This window comes from Hippoglossus stenolepis, chromosome 10 (assembly GCF_022539355.2).
Source record: "Hippoglossus stenolepis isolate QCI-W04-F060 chromosome 10, HSTE1.2, whole genome shotgun sequence".
Taxonomy (NCBI): domain Eukaryota; kingdom Metazoa; phylum Chordata; class Actinopteri; order Pleuronectiformes; family Pleuronectidae; genus Hippoglossus; species Hippoglossus stenolepis.
In genome coordinates, this window is record NC_061492.1 from 5,845,408 (window position 1) to 5,870,877 (window position 25,470).

The window sequence follows — 25,470 nt, forward strand, 5'->3', positions numbered from 1 at the left end:
ACAATGCTGCCCCCATGTGCAACTCAACCTGAATCAACATCTGTGACAAAGTGATCTGTTGTGTTGGATAAGAGGAAAACAACACAGACACGTCCAGAAACCTGCTGAATATTTTAAAACTTTAATATACAGTGCTTCATGAATCATTACTAAAAACACAGGTGGTAAAAATCAAATCAAAACAAATAAATTACACTAGAAAAAAAAAAAGCACTTGAGATTCCGTTCCATTTTCCCTATAGTGTGAACCCCATATGAAAATAGCATAGAAAGTCTGCAACATAGATTTTCATCCATATATATATCTTCTAATTTTTAGCTAAATAAACCTTTGACCCCCAAAATTTCCCTTAATGAACCATCTGGATGAAACGAGGACGTTCACGGCCTCATCGTCACTTCTACTTTTAAAACAGCTTGAAATTCTTTTTTTCATGACAACTCCCCACCCCCTCGCGAGAACCTCGAGATGAGCCCAAATAAAAAGGAGATATAAATTAACATTACCAAACGTGAACAGTCTGCAAAACTTGTTTTTCTCATTGACTGGCATACGGATAAACATTTGACCTCGAGCAGTCACACACACGCATACACACACACACATACACATACACACAGGCTGTGCATAGACCCAGGTTTAACTTGTGGAGTAACTGGTAATTGGAGCCGTTTCTCCCCCAACTCCCCACTGTGGTTTGTCCTTTAAAGGAAAATAACCCTTTAACCTATTTGTTGCTGCGGCAACAGAAGCTGGCTCGGGGCCGAAGGGCTTAACGTGGAGATATGTGGCGAGCGAGAGGAATCAAAACACAGCGTTTCCATCGTGCGCCTCGGTGGCTGCTATCAGCAACAGGGTGACAGAATAACAGGAGACCATAGATACACACTGTGGGTGTGACTGGTGTAAACACTGAGCTGACACTGATTTATATCACACAGGGAAGGTTTGATGTGATAGATTCTTTCCCAAACCACCGCCAGGGCTCAGCAGACTTGTATTTATATAATGTTACTATATTTGCACTTTTCTTTCATTGAATTATTTAAGTTTCCCTCAACGTGAACATTAGCAGAGTCATGTGGCCCTGGAGCGACGGCCGACCCACATAGTCCAGGTTTTAACAGACTGGAACAAATATTGTTTAAATTCAGACACGTCACATATTGCTCAAAAGGGCTTTACTGTGAAAATCTGAATTTTTTCCCTTAAGTGTGGTTTTGAAGAAAATGATGCTTCTGCCTCTTTATCTCTGTTCTTTGATATTAAATAATTTACTGTCAAAAACGTACACTTTGTGCTTAGTGAAAAAACTAAGATGTTGTAGATGTTATGAGTCTTTAAAAGCAACAGAACATTTTAAGTTTCACGTCTCGTATCGAATCTCCGATAAAAACCTGTAAACTTTGTGATTTGCACAAAAGTAGAATCTGGTTTTAAGCACGAATAAAACATCTCTGCATTCAGATTATTTCAGGAATCTACAAAATCTGACTTAATTGTGGTTTGCAGCTAGAAATTCTGTTGCTTATTGACTTTAACTCAATTTTTGTCAGTAAATTATTAACAACAGTTTGTGGAAGGTGTCAAATTTAAACTGTGGCTGAAATATCAGTGATGATGGAGGTCGATGGATCTCAAAACTAAAGCAAACGTCATCAGTTAGAATTCAAAATTTCCTGTTGAACATCTGACCTCCGTCTGGTTTGCAGAATGTTGCTGCATTTAATGTTGGTTTGCAATTTTTGTGAGTAAATTATTTGTCGTCAACAGAAAGTGTCAAATGTAGATATGTGGTTCATAAAAAATAACAAAAAATGGCAGAATTCATCATTTCTAATTTCTTAGTGATTCTTAACAGTCTGTAGAGAGTAAAACGTAAAGTTTCTCTTAGTGCCTGTTTGTATTGTGTTGAGTATTTTTTTACAACTATTAACAGTCTGTGTAAAACAGTAGATGTTGATATCTGGGTCAAAATGTCTCATAGGAACGTTCTGACTCTCGGTGACATTTCAGTTTCGTCTGGTTTCCTGTGAACAATCTCTCGTTCTCTTCTGATGTGATGATGAATAAATTACTGACAAAATTGACGGACGTGTCTACAATTAAAAAATCTGAAAACTGTCTCGACTGTCGTGGTCGAGAGGAAACGTCGAACACGTTGAATTCTAGAAGTGGAAAAATAACTTGAAGATTTGAGTTGGGTTTAAGTTTCTGCTTTTCCAGTTTGTATCAGTAAATTATTCTTATTATTACCAAGAAAAAAAAAAACACAGTCACTTCTGCCTATTTATTTCCAAAACTTGTTTGTTGAATGACTTTGTGCTGTTGTTGCCTTTCCCACCACATTCTGTGCATCTATAGAGACCTGCAGAGTCCATCAGTTACTGTGTTGACAGCGAGTCATCCAACACATAGAGGGGGACGCTCTGGTAACTGGGGGTCAACTTGTTTCTATTGCACATACGTTTCTGCCTTTTCATCACATCTGGCTTCCCCCCCCCAAAAAAAATCCCACAGTTACAAACAGGCAGCAAGTAGCATTATTTGAGTTTTTTGTTTAAATAAAATTTAAAAAAAGAAGAAAAAGTTATAGACATGTACGGTAAAAAGCGCTCAATTCAATTGCAGCCAAAAACAGAATATAATAATAATAATAATAATAATAATAATAATAATAATAATAATAATAATAATATTAATAATCATCAACAAGAACATTTCACGAAAAACAACAACGATAACCATGTATAGCTACACAGGCAGAAAAAGTAACGTTCACCTGCATATATATATATTTATATAAAAACAACAACAACAACAGTGTAAAATTGATTGTCATTTCAAGATAAAAGTTATCAAAACATCCAAGGCATCAACCGTGAGGAACAAACGGTGAACTGTAAAAAGTGACGAGGGGGGGGGATTCACAGAACTGAAGCCCAAATGAACAACTCACAGAAGAGACGGGACCCGTTCGGTGCACGTCATGCGTCTGAGGAAGCGTCCGGCAGCCTCGAGTGCAGAGGAGCGGCGGCACAGAGGCGACAGGCTGCGCATGCCGTCCGTCCGTCCGTCTTAGTGCAGAGAAACCGACAGCGAGAGCCTCCTCTGATTTCGCCTCGCCGCCTCCAGCTGTCAGATTCCAAAGGTTCATAAAGTCAAAACTCGATGACAGTCGGGGGTGCAGCTCAAGCAAACGCGCTGTGGCTCATCCAAGGGTTGGGGAAAAAAGGAGGAGGAGGTGGGACAAGTTTCACGCCGGACGAACGAAGCGGGGCGAGACTCAAAGTGCTGAGGAAGGCCGCGGCCTGGGCGTGGCGGGCAGGACAGCGCCGAGAGGGGCGGCATGGCTTTGATTTGACTGAGCCCTGTGACCAAGAGAGGTAACTCCTGAAAAGCTTTTCAAGCAGAGTAAAGGGGCGTTGGTGAGAAACACACACACACAGTACACACACTCACACACACTCTCACTCACTCCACACATTCACACTCAATCACGTACGCAGGAGGGAAATCTGTCCCTGAATGTGCAGAGCAACGGAAGTCGTCTTGTTCTGCGAACGGTTCACAGGAGGGATCCTTCCTCCTCTGATCCCAGAGAACAAGCCAATCAACAGTCAGAGTGCGCGGCCTTCCTCTCACTGCCAGTCCTCGTCATCCTCGTCGTCCCTGTCCGACGAGTCGTCGTTGGTGCTGTCCCCGCCCACCTGCCGGGTCCCGTTGTGCTGCCGAGCCGCCAGGGCGGCCGCCGCCTCGGCCGCCGCTTTCGCCGCCGCTCGTTCATCGGCCTCTTTCTGCCGCAGAGCCGCCGCCTTCTTCTCCTGCTCGGCGTGGCTCTTCATGTGGGCGCTGCGGCTCTTCACCTTGTAGAAGACCCTGCAGGAGGAAGACGGAGCAGGTCAGAGGGGTTTGGGTGGACATGTTATGACGAAGAGCAGAAAGAAAAGAAAACGAAACGAAGGTCACATCTTAATCTTTAGTAGTATTTGATGGAGTCTCTGAAAAAAGTGTGAAATATAAGTTTCCATTATGATGTACATGAATTATAAATTGTGCCTGAGCAACAGCTCAAAACCTGGAGATATTTAGTTTACAGTTATTAGAGAAAAGAGACTTGAATCATTAACAGCGATAAAAGTCAATGTTTATGCACTGATCATATTAGTTCTACACTCAATATAACATCATGCGTCTGCAGCCACGTGAACTGGGACAAACTTTTCTGTATCATCTGAACCGTGGGATATCTGCAAGTGACTGATAAGCCTGAGTGGACTTCCTGTATCGTTACTCATCCGACTCTAGAGGTGGTAGATGTATAATGAGCAGGCTTTGAGCAGGGGGAGGATTTAAAGAGAGAGCGTTTAGTTCTCGTCGTGTCACCGGGTAGCGCCGCATCGTCGAGAGGCAAGAAGCTCCGTCTCTGCTGGGCTTCTGTTGCTAGGACAACGCTTGGCAATAACAGGCCTGGTGTTGCCGGGCTGTTACTCAATCGAAGCACGGCAGCAAGACACCGTGAGACACTTCTACACTTTTATTTACCGATATGAACTCCGAGCGGCGGCAGGAGCAAGGTTTCCTGTAGAAACTCTGCATTTTACATCTGGATAGTTCAGTGTGCGGCTGCTTATGGAACTGAAGTAAGTGCCGTCGGCTTCCCACTAAGTAAACAGAGTCCCAGCAGCAGCGTCTCTTCACCAACCTGCCACATTTCTTGCAGGGGAACTCTCCCTCCTGAGCCGCGGTGCCTTTGTTGGGCGCCGCAGGGCTCGTCCGGCGTGCGCTGTCGTCGTTGCGCGGTTTGGAGGTGGGCGGAGGGACGACCCGGGACAGCGGCTTCTCCCTCCCGGCGTCCTCCTGGCCTTTCATGATCAGGACGGTCCCGGCCTGCACGCACAGTAAAAAAAGCAGAAAGGGGCCGTTAACAACAACAGCTCAGGTTTAACACAGTCACTGAGAGCAATTAGGAGGAATATAATGAGCCTGAAGCTACTTCACGATCTGCTTTCATGTCGGGTAGCGTTACAATGGCATGCAAACGTTTGCCAGGAAACAAACACATGGACACAGAGTTTAAGTAAACACAGATAAATGCCTGGCCTGGAACTTACAACAACAACACGGGGGCACGGAACGGGGAGAAGCAGTGGAAACACCGAGGAGAAGCAGTTCTTGTTGAGTCATTGTTTACTGACAGACATAATGGGGAGTTGCACAATCCAGAGAAGCTGACATCGGCCAAGTTCCCTGCTCTGAACCATCCAGCAGGGGGCAGCAAAGCCAACATACGTCAACCAGGACAAGTGGGGCAGAGTTCAAAAGGACAAAAGTGGGACTAGGACAACTGAGGATTCTCCAAAGGGTCAAGTCAGGCTGGTCCAAAAAAAGCTCCTTTGTTTATCGTTGTTTACTTTGCTGTTGTGGCTTAGGAATGTTTTTTTGTCCTGCACAGACTTTTTAAAAATATGTTTATCTGACAATTGAAGTGTGAGTTTGTCTGTAAACATTATACGAATGACCTCATGTCTCTAATGTCTCTTTTATAAGAGCAGTTCATGAGCCAACACTATAATGTATTGGTACAAATCTATGAGGACATTTGTAGCGTCTGTGAAGTATTTTGTAAAAGTGGAGTGTGGGTTGTGTTGTATTAAAAATTCAAATACTCACAATTAAATACTCCTTTAAAACATGTACTAACGTCTGCAGAGTGTGTCTGGTGCCTTGTCAGTTGTTTGCAGGCTAGTTATTCAGCCTTCATAAAAAAGTGTCTGTGATAGTTTGTTGTTGCTTGTGAAACAATGATCTGCTGCCAAGGGAGGAAAAGCAGTCAAAGGCCTCTTGCAACATCTTTACTGCACAAACAGACCAGGGAGCAAATAAAGAATCTGTGCAGCTCAGAATTACTGTGGTCAGTGAACGTGACATGAAGAGCAGCTGGAAAGATAAACGTGACGTTGTGAGAAAATGAAAACATCCAGATAGAATCAGTCCAACGAGTGCGTGAGGATTTTGCGTTAATACAAACACGCACACATGAAATAAAATCAGTCCCCCTCTGACAATGACAATCAGAGCTGCAGCTTCTTTCTATTTCCTAACTCGTGCACGAATGAAAGAATATTCCAGCCTTTAGTTTTGGTTCATCTGCAGTTATCGTTTCGCGATGATAAATTTCACACTCACGTTCTCGGTGGGCTTCAGCGACTGCGACACTCTGGTGGAGCCGACATCCTGTTTCCTGTCAGCTGACCCTTCCCACTTCCTGCTGTCCTCCTCCCGCTGGGGCTCCAGCCTGTGAGAGACCTGCAGGGAGGAATGAAGTGATAAGACTCTGGGAGAGAAGCTGACGGCAGCGTGCTCATGTATAAAGCTCTGGAGCCGTTATATAAAGATACATATAGGACTCTGAAGAGTGTTATAGATGTGTTATACATGTGACCTTTCACACTTCTGCTTCCTTGAAAATAGGCTTTAAAGTATTTGTGCTTTTTTAATTATATGCAGTAAATGCTGCGAGAGAAATGGGACGTGAGAAAGTTTCAAACTTGTTACTATATATGCACGTAGCTGTGGTCAGTTGCCATGACAACCGGAAAAACTGTACCTGCAATGTTTCCGTGGTTGAGAGAAATATCTGCATCAGTTTTATTCCCCTAGATACAAAATGGTGGGAGTGTTTTTGGTTTTTTTTGATAAATGAAAATCTGAGCTGGCTTCTCTGAAATGACACTGAGCAGTTTCACATCTTCATAAAACACAGTTGTTTCACATCTTGGAAGATTCTCTCTGCAATAGAAAGTCTGTGGTTCAATTCCCAGTTCCTCCAGTTCACGTGTCTAAGTGTCCTTGGGCTCGACACTGATCCCCAAGTTGCCCCAGTGTGAGAATGTGACATGTGGAGTGGTCACTAGAAAAGTGCTACACACTGTAAATGCAGTGTCTTCACATTGTTACCGCAGTAGGAGAACATTATATTTCACTGACCTTCTGGTCCGTCTCCTCCTCTGTGCTCCTGCTGTCCAAAGGCTCCGCCTCCCCGTACATCAGCGTCCCGTTGCGGCCGATCTTGACGTGTTTCTTGTACGTGTAGTAAAACTCCACACACTGTGCTACTGTCTTCGTGGTCACCTATCAAACACAAACACACACACACACACACACACACACACACACACACACACACAGGAGTTTTAAGACGCTACAACCACAGTCATGTGCTGTGGAAAAGCAAACAGTGAGCAGCAGGAAAATACATAAACAATTTTTGAAATTTTGATCAAAGAATTGCAACTGTGGATGCAGATTATCAGTTATAATTTAACGTGCAGATTATTTTGTCTTATCTTTGAAATATATGTAGGATCATCAGTTTACTAAGAGATAAAAGCATCAGTTTCTTACATCTGAAAAGGTGAAATCATAAAATGTGGAGGCACTTTAATCACTTAGCAAAACAGCAGATCTCTTCTATTGATCTACCAATCAATGACTTCTCTCCAATTGTTTCGAAAAGATCAAATTGCAGTTTCTCAAACGACGAAGGCCTAAAGCATATTCATGAGCTAAACTTTAAAGTCTCTAATTTGGCGGTTTGTCAATTAGAAGACCGTGAAACTCTAGAACTGATTTAATTTGGCCTCGTCCTTGTTCGGTGAAGTGGTTTCGGGTAAGAACATGAAATAGTTTTCCTCTGTTGTGGAGAAGCAGTAATTGACTGTGACACAGCGAATGATTAAATGGGAAGGAAACATTGTTCCAGAGTGACTGTATTTCCCTCCCCTGCCCCGCCAGAGGGGGAGACACCATCACTTGTGCACCGTTAAACTGGGACGTTTAAGAGTCGTTAACATGTTTGAAAGCTTCACACGTACCTGTTTCTGCACCATGAAGAAATCCTTCTTGTACGCGGTGATGCCTTTGTTGAACTGGCGTCGCTCAGCTGCCGTCCAGCTGTCGGATCCTGAGGGAGGAGACGAAGACGACAAAGAGACAGAGGAGGGACAGAGGAGGGACAGAGGAGGGGAGAGATGCAGTGTGTTAGTGACCAGTTTAATTACACAACAAGAATCCTGCTTTACTCTGAGTATGTGTGACTGTGTGTGTGTGTGTGCGTGTGTGGAGACAAGTTCAGTCCAACCCCCCTTAAATTCCCCCACACACACGTTCACTCAAATCACTTGATAAACAATGGTGCTCCTGTCTTCTGCTCTGGATTAACCACATACAGTAAAGCCCCTCCCCATTCCCCTCCTTGCCTCATCATGCTGACCCTGACAATCCTCCACAGTCTCCCACTGCCCCCACCACCACCACCACCACCACCACCACCCACGCCTCACTCTCTCTGCTGCAGCTGCCACAGCTCAGAGGCAGCGGCTTAGATAATTCATCACTGTTTGGACACAATAAATCAGAAATGCTCTGTCGGATTACGAACGTGAGGCGCAAATATAAAAACACAAATACAGAGTTTAACTCGGTTTGAAAGTGTTTGTTTTTCGTTTGCTCTGAACTTTGTTTGAGCGCCAGACGGGTGGAGTTTATCAGTTAAGGAGATAAGGATGCAAAGAAATGTTCTGACACTGACAAATTCAGTCAACTTTCTGTGACTGGAAACTTACTGGTCTCAAAGGAACGACAATGTGATGTAAATGTAGAGCTTTAATTCACAAGTGCAATCATTATCAATGGATCCGCTGACTATATCGATAAAGAAAGTCTGAAAAGTAACAATTAACATAATATCTCAAGAAAAACAAAACTCACATGAGAAAAACTGCAATTTGGGAGCATTTGTTATTTCTCTCTTGAACTCAAATATCTAAACAGTTAAATTTCTCTTGCAACTTGTTTCAGCTGCAATTAAATCTCATCCAGTTACATTAGGTTAAATGAAAACATGTTAAAACCTATTAGTTCTGTATTCATATGACTTGCCTGAGTAGTGGAAGTCTGACAGACGATGAGACTTGGGGAAAATTGGATTCCTCAGCATCAGGAGCGACAGAGCAGCCTGAAAAAAAAAAAAACAATATTTCAAACGTGAATTTCAAATGAGGAAACTTTACACACGGCAGCAGCAGTGCCTCCTCTGAGCCTTTATACAACAGGAGGCTGCTGCCAAACGAGCTGACTGGGGCTCTGATTGTGCTTTATGCACCTAGAGATAAAAACACTGAGCCGTGAATCTCGCAGGTCACCGGGGAAGGGAGAGATAACCATCGCTCTCATTTTCCTGCAAGTATCAAGTACCCGGGTGCATCATATGATTATTATGATGATGATGATTCGCCATCTGGCATCGTCAAGAAAAAAAAAAAAAAAAAGACTTTGAGGTGTTTGAGAAGAAACCGTCTCACTGAGTGTGAATGTTGAAAAGGCAGCAGTTAGAGTCGGACCGCTGCAGAGAGTGGGTGCTTTGACAGCCCCCCACCCCCCCACCCCCTCGTGGTTTCCTTGACAACGCTGGACCAGTGCTGGTTGCTAGGGCCTGAAATCTTGCTGCTTTCAAGTGCAGCTAAGAAATACGTGCAAAACCTGACCACATGCATGAAAACCAGAGTACAGCTGCAACAACAACAATGTGCTGCACAATGCTGCGGATTTCACCCGGAATCCTGAGAGTAGAAAACATTTCCCTCATCAAGTTAGTGACATAAACCATTATATACTCATATTGTTAACCATACTTGCCTATAAACCTACAACAGCCTATATATGTCAATATGTCCTTATAAATAATGCACAGATACAGTAAACACCCTTGTGCAGTCATCCAGGGCCACAGCACTTTACTCTAGTAAGTGTCTCACAAGTAATATTTCCGTCTGTAACGAAGGTGCATTTCAGTATTCTCTGTAGTTTTATATCAATTATTTGTTTTATACTTTCAATTGTTCTCTTGTCTTCATCATTTTATTTATCTGCTGCTGTAACAAGTGAATTTTCCCAGCGTGGGATCAAAAAATATCTCATCTCATAACAAGGTGGCAAAAAAACCTGGGATGACACCTTCACTCCTTCCACAGTAGAAAGATATTTAAAGTTAAATACAACAAAGAACAAAGAAAAGCAGCTAATCCTCACAGATAAGAAGCTTTAACTTCCGATTTTAAATTTCAAAATCATTTCCTGACAGCGAGTAAACCTGCCTGCCTCACACTGTCTCTTCTACAGCATGTGCAGCTCCTCTGCTCCACCCGCTGCAGCATCTCTCTGCCTCTGGCTACATATTCAAACCGTTTCACCGTCCCAGTCATCTCAGGCCGCCACAGAGCTTCAGGGCAGAGCAAAGTGAAATCCTACATATCAGTCACCGCTGTTCACTAATCACTCAGAGCTCAGATAAGGCAACTGGAGAGGCAGCGGGTTCAGGCAGGAAGTCAGAGGCATGTGCACGGCATCAGCATGATTACATTCAACTTTGCGTTTTTACACCCAGCCGGTCAGTAATCGTTCTGTCTCCTATCCCACGTATCGTACTTTTTACATTTTCACCTGCATGTTTTTCCGTGAGAAATATGAAGCAACGCCTTGTCACATTTTTTGTTTTTGTCCTGGTTCCTGTCCCAGGAAATCAAGATATCAGGTTTCACCGACAGAAATCAAGCTGTGTTCATAGATTTCTGTGATCCCTTAACCTGCTTGTAGAAACCAGCTTTTGCAAACATACACAGACACTTGTGCAGAAAGCAAAGCAGAACCCGGCTGCACTGCAGTAATGTGCTTCTGTCCAGGTACAAAGCATAGTCATAGAACTCTATGAACTTTCACGTAGATAACAAATATAAATCATGAGTGAACTGTGCATTAGGCCTCACAAAGAACAAACAATATAATCTAAAAGTACTATAAACTATTTATTTAAATGAAGATTTCATTGTCGTCACGAGTAGAGTTCATCTTTAAGAGCACAGCAGGTTTGTGGGTTAGAAGGAAACTTGAACTGAACAGTGTTTGCTGACTGCAGAACACAAGCACCCGTTCATTTTTCTTGTTGATAATGCGACTCCCTGCCCCCCGGCCGCTCAATAAGGATTGTTCTGTCACACTCACCATTATGTCGCCTTTGCATTCGTACAGACAATGGTGAGCTAACTCCTGGTTGGTGCCTCCTCCACACAAAACACTGGAGCAGGCCAGGTGCATGAGATCTTCCACTGAAAGAGACAGAGATCAATGTTGACCTTGGTTATTATGCTACATACAATGCTGACAATGTTTGTAAGGGAGAGAATGAAGATTAAAACGATATTTAACAGTATAAATGTGTAGCGTTATGTGATTTGATCGGGTCCTGTCCAGAGCTACAACCCATGTTGACAGTGTTTCAGTAGGTTTTCATTTTTCAAACGCTGTTGTGCCTTTTTTTCCGTATGCAAATAAGTCATCTGCTTCGGACAGTGCATCAGCTCGATCATAAACTGAAGTGATAACAGAGATACTTCTGTATTTTGAAAACAAGGAAATGACAGACTTGTGTCTCAAACTGAATTAAAAGAGACAAAAGAAACTGGTTGGTTTATATGTGAAAAACAAAGTACTACTATCATGTGATGTTTAAATCAATAAAGTAAATAAATTCGAAACTGCGCAACCAAATGAATGCCCCCTTGTATCCGGTGATGTAACGCTTGTGAAATACTGCGTCAGGTACTTACTCTTACCTTTCTCATGGAATTCAGGTTTCTCCTGCAGCTCGTTCAACGGAGACCAGACCAGATCGGCGCGATGGTGATCGAGCTCGACAACTGACCGCTGCCTCAGCTCTGGCACCTCCGCCTGGTACCGCGACCCAATATTTATCCGTCTGCAAACAGGACATCAGTGTGAGCGACAGGGCTGGACACGACTCAATTTGGATTCGATCAAAAAGACACTGTGTATAAATATCAAGTAAAGCTCTTGATTTAATTCCCGAGATCATGTTCTGGTTTCCCAGCTTTTCTTTCTGCCATGATCTTTAAATAGTCCGGGGGAGATTGTGGAGGCTCTCTGGCAATTCTTGCACGGTTTTGAATTCAAGCTCGTTACACAGCTCACTTCGGCTCTCGGCACGATGAATAAAATGTAAATGCCTGAGATAGATTCAAACCAAACGAGCTTCTGAAATCCAATAAAAGTAAAAGCATCCTAGAAAGAAAGACTCAAAGACATTTCTCGAGGGGCTGAAACCAGATATCACCCTGATGTAGTTGTGAAAATCACGTTGCATTCACACAGATAATCCCTTTCGAGCACGTCTCCCTCCCTCCCCTGCACTTCCAGTGGGCCTGCAGTGATTCCAGCTGAGCGAGTGTGTGTGTGTGTTCTGGCCGCCTCCCCAAGGGAAGATGGGCTACTAAGAGTTGGAACTGTGATGCCTCCCGTTTGTTTGGGAGTACACCAGAACCAGCTGAAGCCATGATTTATGGGAAACCTCACCGGCTCGTCCCCGGCTGACCGCTGAGCAGCTGGCACCGCTCAGGCAACAGCTTGCACAACAAACCCCCATAAACTGCACCTTAAAAAAATACAAATATCCATGTCCTTAAAACTGCCCCTTTTCTCTGCTGCGTTCATAAACATCCAAGCTATCGAGGGTTGTGTTTACATTTATGAAGACCGTGCCACTTAATGTCTTATTTGCTTTGGGTTGTTTACATTACTTTGTTGTAGACTACTCTGCATTGAAGTGCATCTGAGAATCACCTTTCTATTCCGATTTTGTTGAGTCGCTATTTTTTATTGACGTTATTTTTCTGCAGCATCCATTTGATGTATTCAGATTACATCTCTGTATGGTGGCTGTTATTGTCAGTGGTGGAGTTCACCTGGGTTCTGCAGACTGAGTCCTGCAGCTGATCTTTAGTTGCCGCTGCTCAATCACTGCGTGTCACTTTCACAGTTTTAGAAAGAAAGCTGCCACCAGCATCACCACAGGCCAAACCAACAGCCCAATGCAAACAGGCAGGTTTATAACGGACACTGCACTAGTTCATAATAAAATAAAACTATTTATCCATAATAATATTTTGAGAGATTACGGCTAAACTTTTTTTGGGTGATTTTTAAGGGTCATTAGTGTTAAAAACGAAAGATGGGACCATGCATGTGGACTAACAACAGTTTAAAACTTGCTGAACAATGACAAAAACAAAAATGTAGAAAGTCTGCAAATCTATAGAAAATTCAACCTGGATTTCAGTGGATTAACACAATGTCCATATTTTTGGCTACACCCAAAAACAGACACACCAGTTACTCTTCTGTAATCTGACCGAGTGAAGCTCAACTCGTGTTTGCTGCAGCATTAAAACGTGGGCGTCCTCAATCTTAAGTACTGAATGTTCAACGTCAACAAAAGCCACATGTTTAAGATATGTGTCCATTCTTATCAGTGTCCATCTGTGTTTCAAGAAGCTTTAAGGCTTCCGCTTGACAGGCAGTACGCCGTTGTTATGACAGGATGCATTTTGCAGAGAGACATTAGGCAGCGTCGTTAGATCAGGAGGTGGATGCTGCCACTAAATCTGGCCGTGGATGACAGGGCAAAAGATTCCAGTGGTAACAGCGGCGAAGGGGAGGAACCACTTTAAAGGATGGGTTTAGAATTTCAAGAGGTCTGCGCTCTCCTTCAAGACATTTCATGATTCAGCCCAGTGTTTGGGTTTGAATAATTGATCGCAGAGCTACTACTCCCGCTACGATAATGCTGCGTGCAGTTTGAGTGGCCATATAAATTTATCTGAAAATGACACACAACCCCCAAAACCCAGCGGAAGATGATGATTTTTGAGACGTGGAGAGGAAAAATACTCACGGCTCGATGCTGACTGGAGTGGCCTCGCTAAACGCAGACAGAACCGGGGGTGTGATGTCGCAGCTGTCTGCAAAGGGGCAGCAACACAAGATCCGCTCAGTGACATTATCAAAAAGGGTTTCTTCATAATCACAGGACTACATCGCAAAAGTTATTACAGCAACTTTCATAGTTCATTCACCAGATGTTTATTGCTTAATGTTTGAATTTACAAAGTCAAGTTGTCCTGTGGATAATTCAGTGAAGTTGTATGAACTTTATTTTCCTACTTACTGGAACGTAACAGGCTGCGTGTGGCCGACTTGGGCGTAGCAGGCGGCGGCAGGCCCTGGCTGCCGGCTGCAGCAGAGGACAGGAAAGTGGAGAAGTAGAGGCCCGAGCCTTCGCGGACGGGGCTGAGGATCGGCGGAGGTGTGTAAGGGGGCATGGTGAGGGGGTTGTCGGCCAGCCGTACAGGGGAGCGCAGGTGGCTCTGGTAAGGTGTGATGCTGGAGTAGGGGGTCGGAGCAATGAATAAGCCCGGCTTCGGCGGGGGGATGAAGAGGGGCTCAGGCCGGGGCCGCCGTTTGGACTTTTTGCCGTCATCCTCTTTCTCCCCCTCTGTGCCGCCATTCTGGTGGGAGAAGATAATCTTGGGTGAATTTACCACAGAGGTCTTTGTGTGCACTGTGATTTTGAATTAAACATAAACACACACACGCACGCACGCACGCACTATACACCATCAACAACAGTTGGCTCGGGCCATCACGGAGAGAGAGAGCAAGAGGAAACAAGGAAACCCAGCTCTCATCTGTACTGTACATAATGTACAGTATTGCCATGCTAAATCCTGATAATCTGCCTGATCTGGGACAGGGCAAACAGTTCACCAAAGCCCCCACCACAACACCACCAACTGAAAGACGGAGAGCCAGAAATGTGTGGACGACTGAAATGGGGGCAGGGGAGACATTGAGCATGGTGGGGGGGGAAGGGGCAGTGTTTTGTTGGGGTGATGGGGCATAAATGCAAGGATTTGATAGCTTGAGTTCAGACAGGAAGGAAGGAGAATGAAGAAGACAGAGGAGCAGCAGATTTTAACCCTCAATTATTTGTTGTCTATTGAAAAAAAATTATATTCCAAATCCTGCTGGCACTGCTAAAAATAAAAAAAACAGCGGCCAGGAACAAATGTGCACCAACCTGCTCTGAGCTCTCTGACAAGGAGTTCCTGAGTGAGCGTCTCCGTGTGACAATGACCGAGGGTTGGTGGTCTGCACGGCCGAGGTCCTGGGGGTTCGAAGGCCTGGGGGGCCAGCCTGAAGCCAGGGCCGCTTCATCTCTGTCAGGGGACGAGGGCTCCTGCCTCCGCACCGGAACAGACACGGGGATGACGAGCGGCAGAAGGTTGTCGTCTCGCTGCCGCTTGGCGTTCAGGCCCTCTGAGGCAGTGGGACTCCACGGCCGGTGGGTCTCCTACATGGAGGGAGAAAGTTGTTTTGAAACGGATATAAAATAAGAACAAATACAAATGCATTAAAAGAACCCTGCAAATGTAGGAATTGGTGAATTTAATCCTGTAGATCTGAAACATTAAATCCATGTAATCTGTGTGTAATTGTTCTTTTTTTATGACTTTAAAGCTAGATTAAAAGTCATAAAAGCCTAAGAAAATAGTCTTTTTTTCTTAGTCTTTTATGTCTTTTAATCTAGCTTTAAAGTCATAATGTGTAATTTTCTGATGTTTAATTGACAAAATGATTAAGCCAGAGAGTAACACTATATTTCTTTAATAAAAGATAATGATTACGGTTGCAGCCCTAAATTAAGGAACAATATTACATCCTTGAAACACTTCAACTCCTAAAGGGGGCGGGTGACTCATCAAACTTGGCTATTGTCACAGTCAAAGACTGAACTGAAACAAAAATCGAAGACAGCTTCATCCTGTTGTTCCTCAATGTGACACCACTCGAAACTGCAGCTCGCACAAAGTTCATGATCAGATTTTAGGTCGCACAAAATCAAATTCAACAACTATTCAAATCACAAAACTTGTGTAGATGATTCAGAGCACAGAGCAACACGTGTAGAGGTTGTAGTTCCCCAACAACTTTAAGTCAAAGCAGTTCAATATGGTTCAATAACTCAATAAATCAATTTGGGTGGAGGTTAATTCATCTGGGGCAAGAAGCCAAATTTAAGTCAATAGAATAATTCGGAAACTCTGCAACCTTGTTCCCCATCTGACACAAAAACTTAATGCGTAAAGAAAATGAAGTCAATACTCAAACTTGGGGTGTTGACAAATAAGTCAATATGTCATTAAACGCCTGAGATATACCCCGACAGAATCCATACACAGAAAATGAACTGCAGGACACATTTTGAAACATCCTCATGCCTTGGATGGCACTGCTAGGTGCAGCTCGGACCGTTTCAGAGATGACTCCTCACATTTCTTTCTTTTAGAAACCACAATGGGTGGGCACGAAACAACGATCAACTCCGGAGCAGCTTCAAAGCGCTCCGAGCAACCACCACATCACAGGCCAGCAGAAGACAGATGCATTCTGCCGCTGCACATCTACACGGGGCAGGGAGCCATGCAGCAGTGGGGCTGTGCTGGATCTCTGCTCATTATTGCTGGTGGAAAACTCCAGCCCCTGCACCAGTGTGGTGGAGGACAGATATTCTGCTGAGCACTGCACGTAGGGCAACCCTGCACCCCTCCCTGTATAGAGAGCGAGAGAGGAGGGAGGGGGCAGACAAGGCCAGGCTGGTGTTTCTCTCCTTTGATGGGATGGGGGGAGGTGTGCAGGCATGTAACCAAACACACTGTCTGTATGATCAGCTACCCATGAGGCAAATCCAGGGCGCTGAACTGCAGACACACTGACTCAGTGCTGTTTGGAAACAGGACTTGTTGCACAATCGAGACATTCAGTAGATAAACACATAAGTATATGACGCCACAAGGCAGAGTTGGGCATAATTTATTAAGTGGTTTGTTTTTTGAGGGCGGAAAAAGTGGCATATGAAGCTGTTTATAAAGTATACATTCACCCCGGGACAACATTCACCATGTAAAGACTTCTTCAGCCACAGACTTTCCCCCACAAGGCAGAGCTGAGCAGCTCAGTTTTCCGTGGCGCACACTTCATTGGGCGTTGATTACACTCAGCATCTCTTCCAGCAACACGTTAATCACTAACAACACAAGTTTTGGCAGAATTTTCTTGGCAGCTGCATTAGGGTGTTTGTTTCAGCTCCCGCTCTTGTTCGGGGAGCTACAGTCCCAATGCAATTATACCCTCAGATAACACTAGAGAAATAGATTTCTAGCTCTCGCCGAGATGTTCTCAATTAAGGCTTCCAGCAAGAGCGACACGTTTCGATAAAAATGCCCTTGTAGTGATTGAGACTAAGAACATTAGTCCTTTTCTACTTAAGGTTGTTTGTTTGGCTTTTTAGCTTGAGGAAATAACCGAGTACAGTTATACAAGCGATAAAAGGGAAAATGGCTGACATTTTATAAAAATGAGCCTTTACCTTGACAACATGCGGTGGTAGAGACTCCATTTCTGAGGCCTTCTGAGCGAGAGTCTCCAGGTTGACCTCCTGGGACACCCTACGTTTCCTGCGTGTGCTCTGGATGACGCCTGTCGGGGCTGCCTGGATGTCACGGGCCCCGTTCTGAGAGACCTGCAGCCCCGTTGCCGCCTGATCCGCAGAGACCGAGAGAAAAGGGTTGTCAGACGGCGCCCCTCCTTCCTTAGAGAGCCGCCGCGATCTACGAAGCTGCGTTTGGGATTGAGGCTGTGTCTGGGGCTGCGATTGGGACAGGGGCACGGAGGGGAGAGGGGGCTGCAGGGGGTCTGACGACTGCTGGGGTTCAGGGGTGATGTCCTGGATGGCCGGTTCCTGGATCTTTGGGGGAGCGGGAGCAGAGGACTCCTGGGAGTGTACCACCACAGGCTGTGGATGGGGCGGCGGGTGTGCATTTCGAGCACCAGAGTAATAGTCAAGCACATGAGGGTTTTGTTGTTGCAACTGCTGATGTTGCATTTGCTGCTGAATATGCAGCTGTTGCTGCTGTTGCTGTTGTTGCATTTGCTGCTGCTGCTGTTGATGTTGCTGTATCTTTTGTTGCTGCTGCTCGTGCTGTATTTGTTGCTGCTGTAGATGTTGCTGCAGATGCTGTTGATGCTGAATGATTTGTTGCTGCTGCATTTGTTGATGGTGCTGCTGCTGCTGAATTTGTTGCTGGATTATGTGATGCTGCTGGCGCTGTATCTGCTCTTGCTTCTGCAGCTGCTGTAACTGGTGTGGGGGTTTAGCCTGCGTTGAGTAGTTAGGTGGGTTAGGTAGGGTTGTCCTGTTGCCCTGAAAGGACTGGTAGTAAGCTGGCAGGTGCTGCTTGGGCTGACCAAAGGCCAACTGGAAGGGCTGCAAGACTGAGCTTCCTCCTTGGTGGGACTGTTGGGTGTTCAGTGCCCCGGGTTTTAAGGATTCCTGAAAGGCCTGGGACTGCTGCTGCTGCTCCCACTCCATGCCCTGAGCCTTAACTGCATCCCTGTAGGCATCTGGTGCCCCTAGAGGCTGCTTGTCTGTAGCTCTGTTGTCGGGCTGTTGATGCGGCTGCATGCCCGAGGTCTCGTGCATCGACTTTGCGAACGCATTCTGAGTCCTTGAGTCTGTTATGTTAACTCCTCCCATGTAATTTGAAAAGTTTTGTCCCCAGTTACTTACGGGGTTCCAGGAGGCAGCTCTCTGCTGCTGGGACAGTGATGGCTGCTGCTGATTGGGCTCCTGGTGGGCCCACTTCATCGGAACAGTCTGCTGATAGTGACCCCTGCTCTGGTCACCTTTATCTGGGCTGAAGATGACGGAGTTGAGGAACATGTGAGGGCCCTCTGGATTGGAGGTCACGGTACTTGCGGCCTCGCTCTGTCCAGGGTCTGAGGCAGTGGCCCCTGGTACATAGTAGGACCCTTCAGGGTGCTGAGAAGTCTCCTTCATTGCTACGCTTTGTTCGTTGAAAAATGTGATGCGTTTGCCCGTCCTTTTGGCGCTGGGTTTCTGCTGGGCTGGTACACTCATGACGGGCATGAATAAGCCGAACCAGCCAACTACTAACCCTCCAGCGAGTGTCACTTGAATATATCCAGAAAATCAAAAAAATCAATAGGTAGCCACAGTAAATTTAAGCCGTAAAACTACGTTGACATCAGTGTGAGCAGAGGCCGGGTCAGCCAACATAATCTTCTCCTCCCCTCTGAAGTTCTTCGTGACCCATCCAGAGGACGTCGGCCTGGGGTGAGTAGATCTGAGGAGGTCTGCGAGTTTCTCTCATTCACGGGCAACACCCTGTATGGAGAAAATGGCAGAGGTCAAGCATTCAGCCGTCAGACTAAAGGGGTAACCACAGGGGGCTCTCATTGTCATCCCTGCTCCAGCCATGTAAAAACCTGCTGTTCGCTTTTTCAACAATGGTCCTGCACTGAAAAGGTATCAAGTGTGAGAATAGAGGGGAGGGGTACGTCTAAGCGGTGTCATTCACTAAGCTCACATGACACGGGGATAAGGTCCTGCACGCCGGCCAACACGTACAGCAACCATTCTTTAGGAAGGGAGTTCATAAAGATAGATAAATCAATAGTTCCCAGGGATGTCATTCGAGGATGGAGCTGCACCAAGTATAATGTCGGGCCATGAAATCAGTGCTGAAACACAAACATAACATGTTTCTCATTGAGCCTCACTTTCCAACTTTAACTGACCGGTAACGGAGAGGAATCCCTCGTTCCCGCCAGACAACCTCAAACAGACGTGATAGAAACCTTTTTTTTTTTTTAAAAACAACTACATGACTCATGAGCGAGGAGAAAGGGAACTCGTGCCCTTTGAACCGTGGCTGCACACTCCGAAAAGGAAGGGCAACTGAGAGTGAGCAAGCATGAGTCATGCTGAAAAGATCTATGCAAGGGGGGGGGGGGAAGTTAAAATGGCCTTAAAGGCTTTCGATGAGCTCGAATTTAGAACCTGACAATTGCCATGGTAACCCCGTTGTGATTATCAAAAATATGATTTAACGGCCAGGTTTTGCAGCAGATTTGGACTCGGCGCAGTCTGCCAAAGTTGAAGATGAACACAGATTGCCACGGTTTCTGTTAAAATTCGTAAACCCCCTTGGTCCATCTGCGAGAAAGTGAAAATCTCACCACTCTTTTGCAGCCGTCAACAACCTGAACAGAGACTTTGTTTTTCCTTCAAGATTCACATTAACCAACGCAGGGTGAAACGGTTTCTCCAGATGATTGCATAAATTAAGCTACAGCTCAGACAACCTAGAAAGTGACTGACAACTGTCACCCTTCGCACTGGTGGCCTAGTAAAACACAAGCTTCTTAAAATAGACAGCTGCAGCTGTTCCGATCGTGCAGGGGCTCAGGGGGAAGCACAGACTGGGGGCGGGGGGGAACTGAATGGCCCCATGCAGGCGAGGCTAGAACTGAGTGTTTGTGTGCATCAGCAGCGCCATGTGACGTTGCACATGCATTGAGCTGCGTTGCCAGATCGCAGCGAAGACGGTGCACGGAGGGAAACCACTTTTTCTTGCACCGCTTCGGAGCAACAACAAAAAAACACACACACACACACACACACACACAAGTGCTAATTACAGGGCGACCATGATGTGCGAGGGATCATCGTGACGCATCACTAGTGCAACCTTACACAAGCCCGGGCTTTAGCTCTGTAATCACACTGACACGTTCAATTGTCTTAAAAATAAACGCCGAGCGCCATTAGCCGCACTAATCCGTCGCCGAATCCTAATTTAAAAACCATGTGTGTGTGCGTGAGGCTCGAGCAGCAGCAGCCTGACGTGCATGCGGCCTGGCTGCACAATGAACAGACAAGAAGGAGGAGAAGAAGGAGAAAACATGCCCGATGAGGAGGACTCTTCCCGGACCCCCCCTCCCCTCCTCCCCTCCACATCACTTTCCGTGGAGCAGCCAGCTCAGCGCTATTTACGAGACAGCCTTTGTTGCAGGGGACAGGATTATCCAGTCACTAATGCCATGTCCCCGTGCAACGAGCCAACGGTGCACACTGCATGGCACAAGTGTGGCGGCTGCGTGGGGCTCGTAAACAAACAACCGCGGATCGATTCCCGCTTGTAAACACGATTTAACAACACGTCACATGCCCACCCGTCTCACCGGGGCGTTCGTGAAACATCCTCCCAGCTCGAGACCCGGAGCCCCCTGGGCGGAGGCTCCGGGTCGTCGCCCGGTTGTGTCTCTGCGGGGTAAACAAAACTTTTTCTCTTTTTTTGGGGGGGGGGGGTCAGTGTCAGTGCGGCCAGCGGAGCGTGCACACCCCGCGCGGAGCACGAGCACACCGCCGCCGGCAGGGCATCGCCACCGCGGCCACCAGCCCCTCCGCGTCTGCCCGCTTCCCCTACTTACCGTCATGAAAGCAGCTCAAAGCCCCGCAGGATCGCACCCTCCTCCGCCGCGGCCAGCAGCTGCGCACAGGCCCGCACAAAACCGAGCGACCCGCGACGATGACTGCATGCATTACATCCCCAAGGTTGACTCATGCTATGCCGCTGACCTCACTCATCGCTGCTGGGTTTTACTTTTTCTTTCCCCCCCCTCTTCCTCCTCCTCCTGGAAGTAAAAAAAAAAACAGGGGGTCGACGTAAACAGGATCCTTCCCCGGCTGGAGCCGCGGCGCTAGTGTGCACGAACGCGGACGCAATGCCGCCGCTGTCCGTTGCGCATTATTGCACAAGGGGTTGCACGGTAAATGAAAAAGCAACACAAAAAAAAAAAACACGCACACTCACTGGGCGATGCGGCCTTTTTCGACGTGCGACTCGGTCCGTGTCTCTGCGTGTCTTGTGACCCCCCCTACTCTCCTCTCCTCCACCCCCCAACCCACTTCCACAAGCCACAAGCTCGCAGGCCACACCCACTTCCAGGCCCATATAAGGCCTTCCTATGACACGCAACGCGCAGTAATTTACGGAGCAAAGTCCCCGTCAGTCCATGCGGGAAATTCCTGCACACATGGGAGGACCGCGGGGATGGAGGGGAAAGTGAAGGGGTGGTTTTTTTTTTTTTAAAACATTCACTTTCCTTTCACCTTCACGCCTTGTGATGAAATTATGAAATGATGAAATTCGTTTTCAGCTTTAATTGCGTCTTCACGTGATCCACAAACTGTCAAATTCGTGGAAGGCTGCAAAAATGAGAAGTTTGAAAATATATCTTTGTTTGTGTCAGAGCTGCTGTTAAGGTTTATTTTTATTTGTGCAATTTCAATATCTTTCAATTTGCTATTTTGTCCATGTGCATTCTTGTTTACAGTGTATATATCCTGTTTACAGTGTATGTATCCTGTTTACATTGTATAATTCATCACTATCTTTACATCTCCTCATGTTTTAATTGCTCTTTAATATGACCTTCTCTTTTTTCTATTCTTGGAATCCCCTGCACTGTAACAGTGTGTTTCCCCATTGTGGGACATGTTGCTAAAGAGATAAAGGTTCATCTTATCTTATGAATTCATTGTTACCAAATAAACTGTCTATAACTGTAATATACAAGTTCATTACACACCGACAGATCCTGATTTCAGATAAGATAAGATAATTCTTTGTTAGTCCCACGGTTGGGGAATTTCCAATATTACAGCAGCAAGAGTCAAAAATAGGCATCTGTAAGTAATAATAAGTAACATGCAATACTTAAGGTGTAAGGAATATAAATGATATAGAAAAATATGAATGGAATAATAATAGTATAATAGTATACTAATATATACAGTGTAAAGATGTGCAGTGTGAGAATATGTGCAGTGAATGGATTGCACATGAACAGACAGAATGAGTATTGCACAGTTAAGGGAGTTAAAGTGGAAATATTTACTTGTTCAGTCTTACCAGCAGCCAGTGTTCATACATTTATACTGAGACAGACCCATGGAGAAAGGGAGGAGCCTAGGTGCCATCTCCAATCCTCTCATCAAAAAAATAGAATATTGTTGAATCACAGTCAGAAGGACAGAGTCTCATTCATGATACTTCCAAAGAGAATAATCCCAGTGTTAAAATGGCCAAATAAGATTTTCTTTTGTGCTTCCACAGGACACAAAAAAGATGGCTGTGACCAGTTCATTGTTAAATTTGTGACAACTGAAGGTACTGCAGTCTGTTCTGTTAGAGAAGAAACCAGATGTCTCTTGTGTTGAGTCTACCTTCTCTTAATTTCCTTGTTTAAGTCTATTTGCATGTGTTTTCTTAAGCTACAGTGCATTGAGCTCTCAAGGGCCACTGTGAGAAAGTTCTGCGAGCTTTTGTTGTTGAAGACAAGCCACATGTGATACTGCTATAATCAGTCTAAGTGTTGAGTTTCGGTTTGTACCCGTGTTCACATGAGTTTCACTCAGGATGAAATGAAAGTGTGTGAATGCTTAACCAGGCCCGGATCTTGCAAAGTGGTCTGTGGCCTGCCCGATGTTGTATTGTCAAACAAATAAAACAATCACATACATTTAAAAAAGACCTGGATGAGGCAAACAACCATCTGTTTAAATCAGTCCTGACACAATTACATGATTAGTTCATTAGTAAACCAACCAGAAATTCTTCATTATTGATAAAGCTGAAACAATTAAGTTAACCTCAGCCCAAATATAATCAGCAGTGTCTGCTCATAGAAACGTTCATCACTGGACTGCAGAGGTGGACATGCCACAAAAGGTGTATATAGTGAAATCAATGATGGCTGCATTCCTTTTAGCTGTCCTGTGCATGCTGACTCAGGCTAATGCTAGGCCTCAATTATCCTCCCTTGGGGATGTGCACACAGGCCACATGGACACGTACTTGTTCTTATTATACACTTTCTAGGCTGCTTTAAATCCACCTGACGACACAAACACAACAGAGTTAATGGACGGTGTGTTTCTGCTTCCTCCCATTGTACAAAAATGAAGCCCAAATGTCCCGGATTGACAAATCCTGAGTCATTGTATGTGTCTGTTATTTATTGACAACTGACAATGACTCAGGATTTGTCAATCCGGGACATTTGGGCTTCATTTTTGTACAATGGGAGGAAGCAGAAACACACCGTCCATTAACTCCGCGTTAAAACACGTATGTTTATCAGACTGTTACAAATGAAATGAGACCAATACGTTGGGAAAACCAGAACATATCATGTGTCACTGGACATGACCAAGCATGTGCCAGTCAGACTGTGCACAGCTGTAGCCTCTCGGCTGGGCTCGCTCTCCTCTCCGGCCCTTAAAATAACGTGCAAAGCCTGAAAACATTCAGGCAGTTGACAAGAAGCCGAGTCAGGCTGACATGGCTGCCTCTGATGACACTGTCACTGTGCTGGGAATCATGGTTTGAGTGTGTGTGTGTGTGTGTGTGTGTGTGTACTCATCTTTGCCAGCATACACACTGACCTACCTTGTCAGGACCCATAGACACCATGGGGACATAAGACAGGTCCTAATGAGGTAAAATGCCATATCTGAGGTCCTGGTTAAGGTTAGCGTAGGTAGTAATAGTAGTAAGTAAGAAGAAGCTATGGTTAAGGTTAGAGTAAATCTCCAGGAAATCAATATAATGTACTTTGAAGTCCTAGTTACAACTCTATGTGTATGTGTGTTTGTGTGTGTGGGTATAAAATAGTGTTTACAAAGAAGATACCTTTATCAATTAGTTGATTTATCATTTAAAACTTAATAGGCACTTATTTAGACAGTAAATTCATAATTTATGTACATTTTAAAGCCACAAAAATGCCACAGATTTGATGCTGTCAGTTTCCAACATGGGAGGATTTGCTGCTCTACTGATTCAAATATTTCAATCCTGAATATCTTCGGGGAGTTTTGGACTCGTCAGACATGAGCAATGTGAACACAAGTTTTCTGACAACTTAATCCTAATTTATAGAGATTCATGTATAACGATAACAATCTCTAGCTGCAGCCCACTCACACTGAATTGAATGTGTACACGCGCACACACACACACACACACACACACACACACACACACACACACACACACAGAGCACAGCAGGAGGAGATATACTTAACTTTACTGAAGGGGGGGAAAGTGTCACAATCTTATTACCACACAGACATGCAGCTGATCACGATGCACTAAAGCCACAGATCCCCCAGGTTAACCAAACGCCCCCCCCCCAGCAAGAGTTTGCATGCATCAAAAACAAGATCTGAGTACTTACAGTAAACTCTGCTCCTCCATGACCCACACGGGCCTTCATCTCCTCCTGTGGGGGAGTCACGATCAGCTTCACTTTACTCCTCGTAAACTTTCCTTTTATTTCCCAGATTCCTCCACAAGGCGTAACTTTTCTTTCCCGTCACACTCTCTTTTGCTAGCAACCCCCCGCGCTGCAGCCCGCGTTTCTCATCTTTGATACCGAGTGCATTGCGCGACTTTTCCCCGACTGCAAATCTGTCCGGTAGCGGTTTGTGTTGACGAGCTGGATTAATACGAATTTAAAAAGAATAATAATACAAAAAAAATGGTGCTGCTGCTGGAGGGGCCGCGTTCCGTTTCTGATTGAACCGGAGCTGCCTTGACGGCTCCATGGAACCTACGGGAAGAGAT

At 45.2% G+C, this 25,470-nt stretch overlaps 1 protein-coding gene across 6 annotated transcripts; it reads right to left on the minus strand.

Moving 5' to 3' along the window:
• Positions 1-105: 105 nt before the first annotated feature.
• Positions 106-25,440, minus strand: mideasb (mitotic deacetylase associated SANT domain protein b). 6 transcript variants are annotated; one of them, XM_035168084.2, is made up of 13 exons: positions 25,082-25,440; positions 17,343-19,160; positions 14,994-15,266; positions 14,082-14,421; positions 13,809-13,875; positions 11,668-11,816; positions 11,063-11,166; positions 8,945-9,020; positions 7,879-7,967; positions 6,992-7,135; positions 6,191-6,310; positions 4,707-4,891; positions 106-3,880 (listed from the first exon to the last, which is right to left on the minus strand). In XM_035168084.2, exons 2-13 carry the CDS (start codon positions 18,900-18,902, stop codon positions 3,643-3,645), a joined length of 3,345 nt encoding a protein of 1,114 aa, XP_035023975.1. In that variant the 5' UTR covers positions 18,903-19,160; positions 25,082-25,440; the 3' UTR covers positions 106-3,642. The 6 variants fall into 6 exon arrangements, with proteins under 6 accessions (XP_035023975.1, XP_035023977.1, XP_035023980.1 ...); XM_035168086.2 differs by lacking the exon at positions 25,082-25,440 and adding an exon at positions 21,652-21,721; XM_035168089.2 differs by lacking the exon at positions 25,082-25,440 and adding an exon at positions 21,269-21,715 and having other exon boundaries at positions 11,674-11,816.
• Between the last annotated feature and the right edge of the window lie 30 nt (positions 25,441-25,470).

Excerpts from the sequence above, each read along its gene's own strand:
- mideasb (XM_035168084.2), bottom strand. The coding sequence starts at position 18,902 with ATGCCCGTCATGAGTGTACCAGCCCAGCAGAAACCCAGCGCCAAAAGG. Across the intron at positions 15,267-17,342 it reads TACCACCGCATGTTGTCAAG|GAGACCCACCGGCCGTGGAG; the intron begins GTAAAGGCTCAT and ends CCCTCCATGTAG. Across the intron at positions 13,876-14,081 it reads ACGCAGCCTGTTACGTTCCA|ACAGCTGCGACATCACACCC; the intron begins GTAAGTAGGAAA and ends GCCCCTTTGCAG.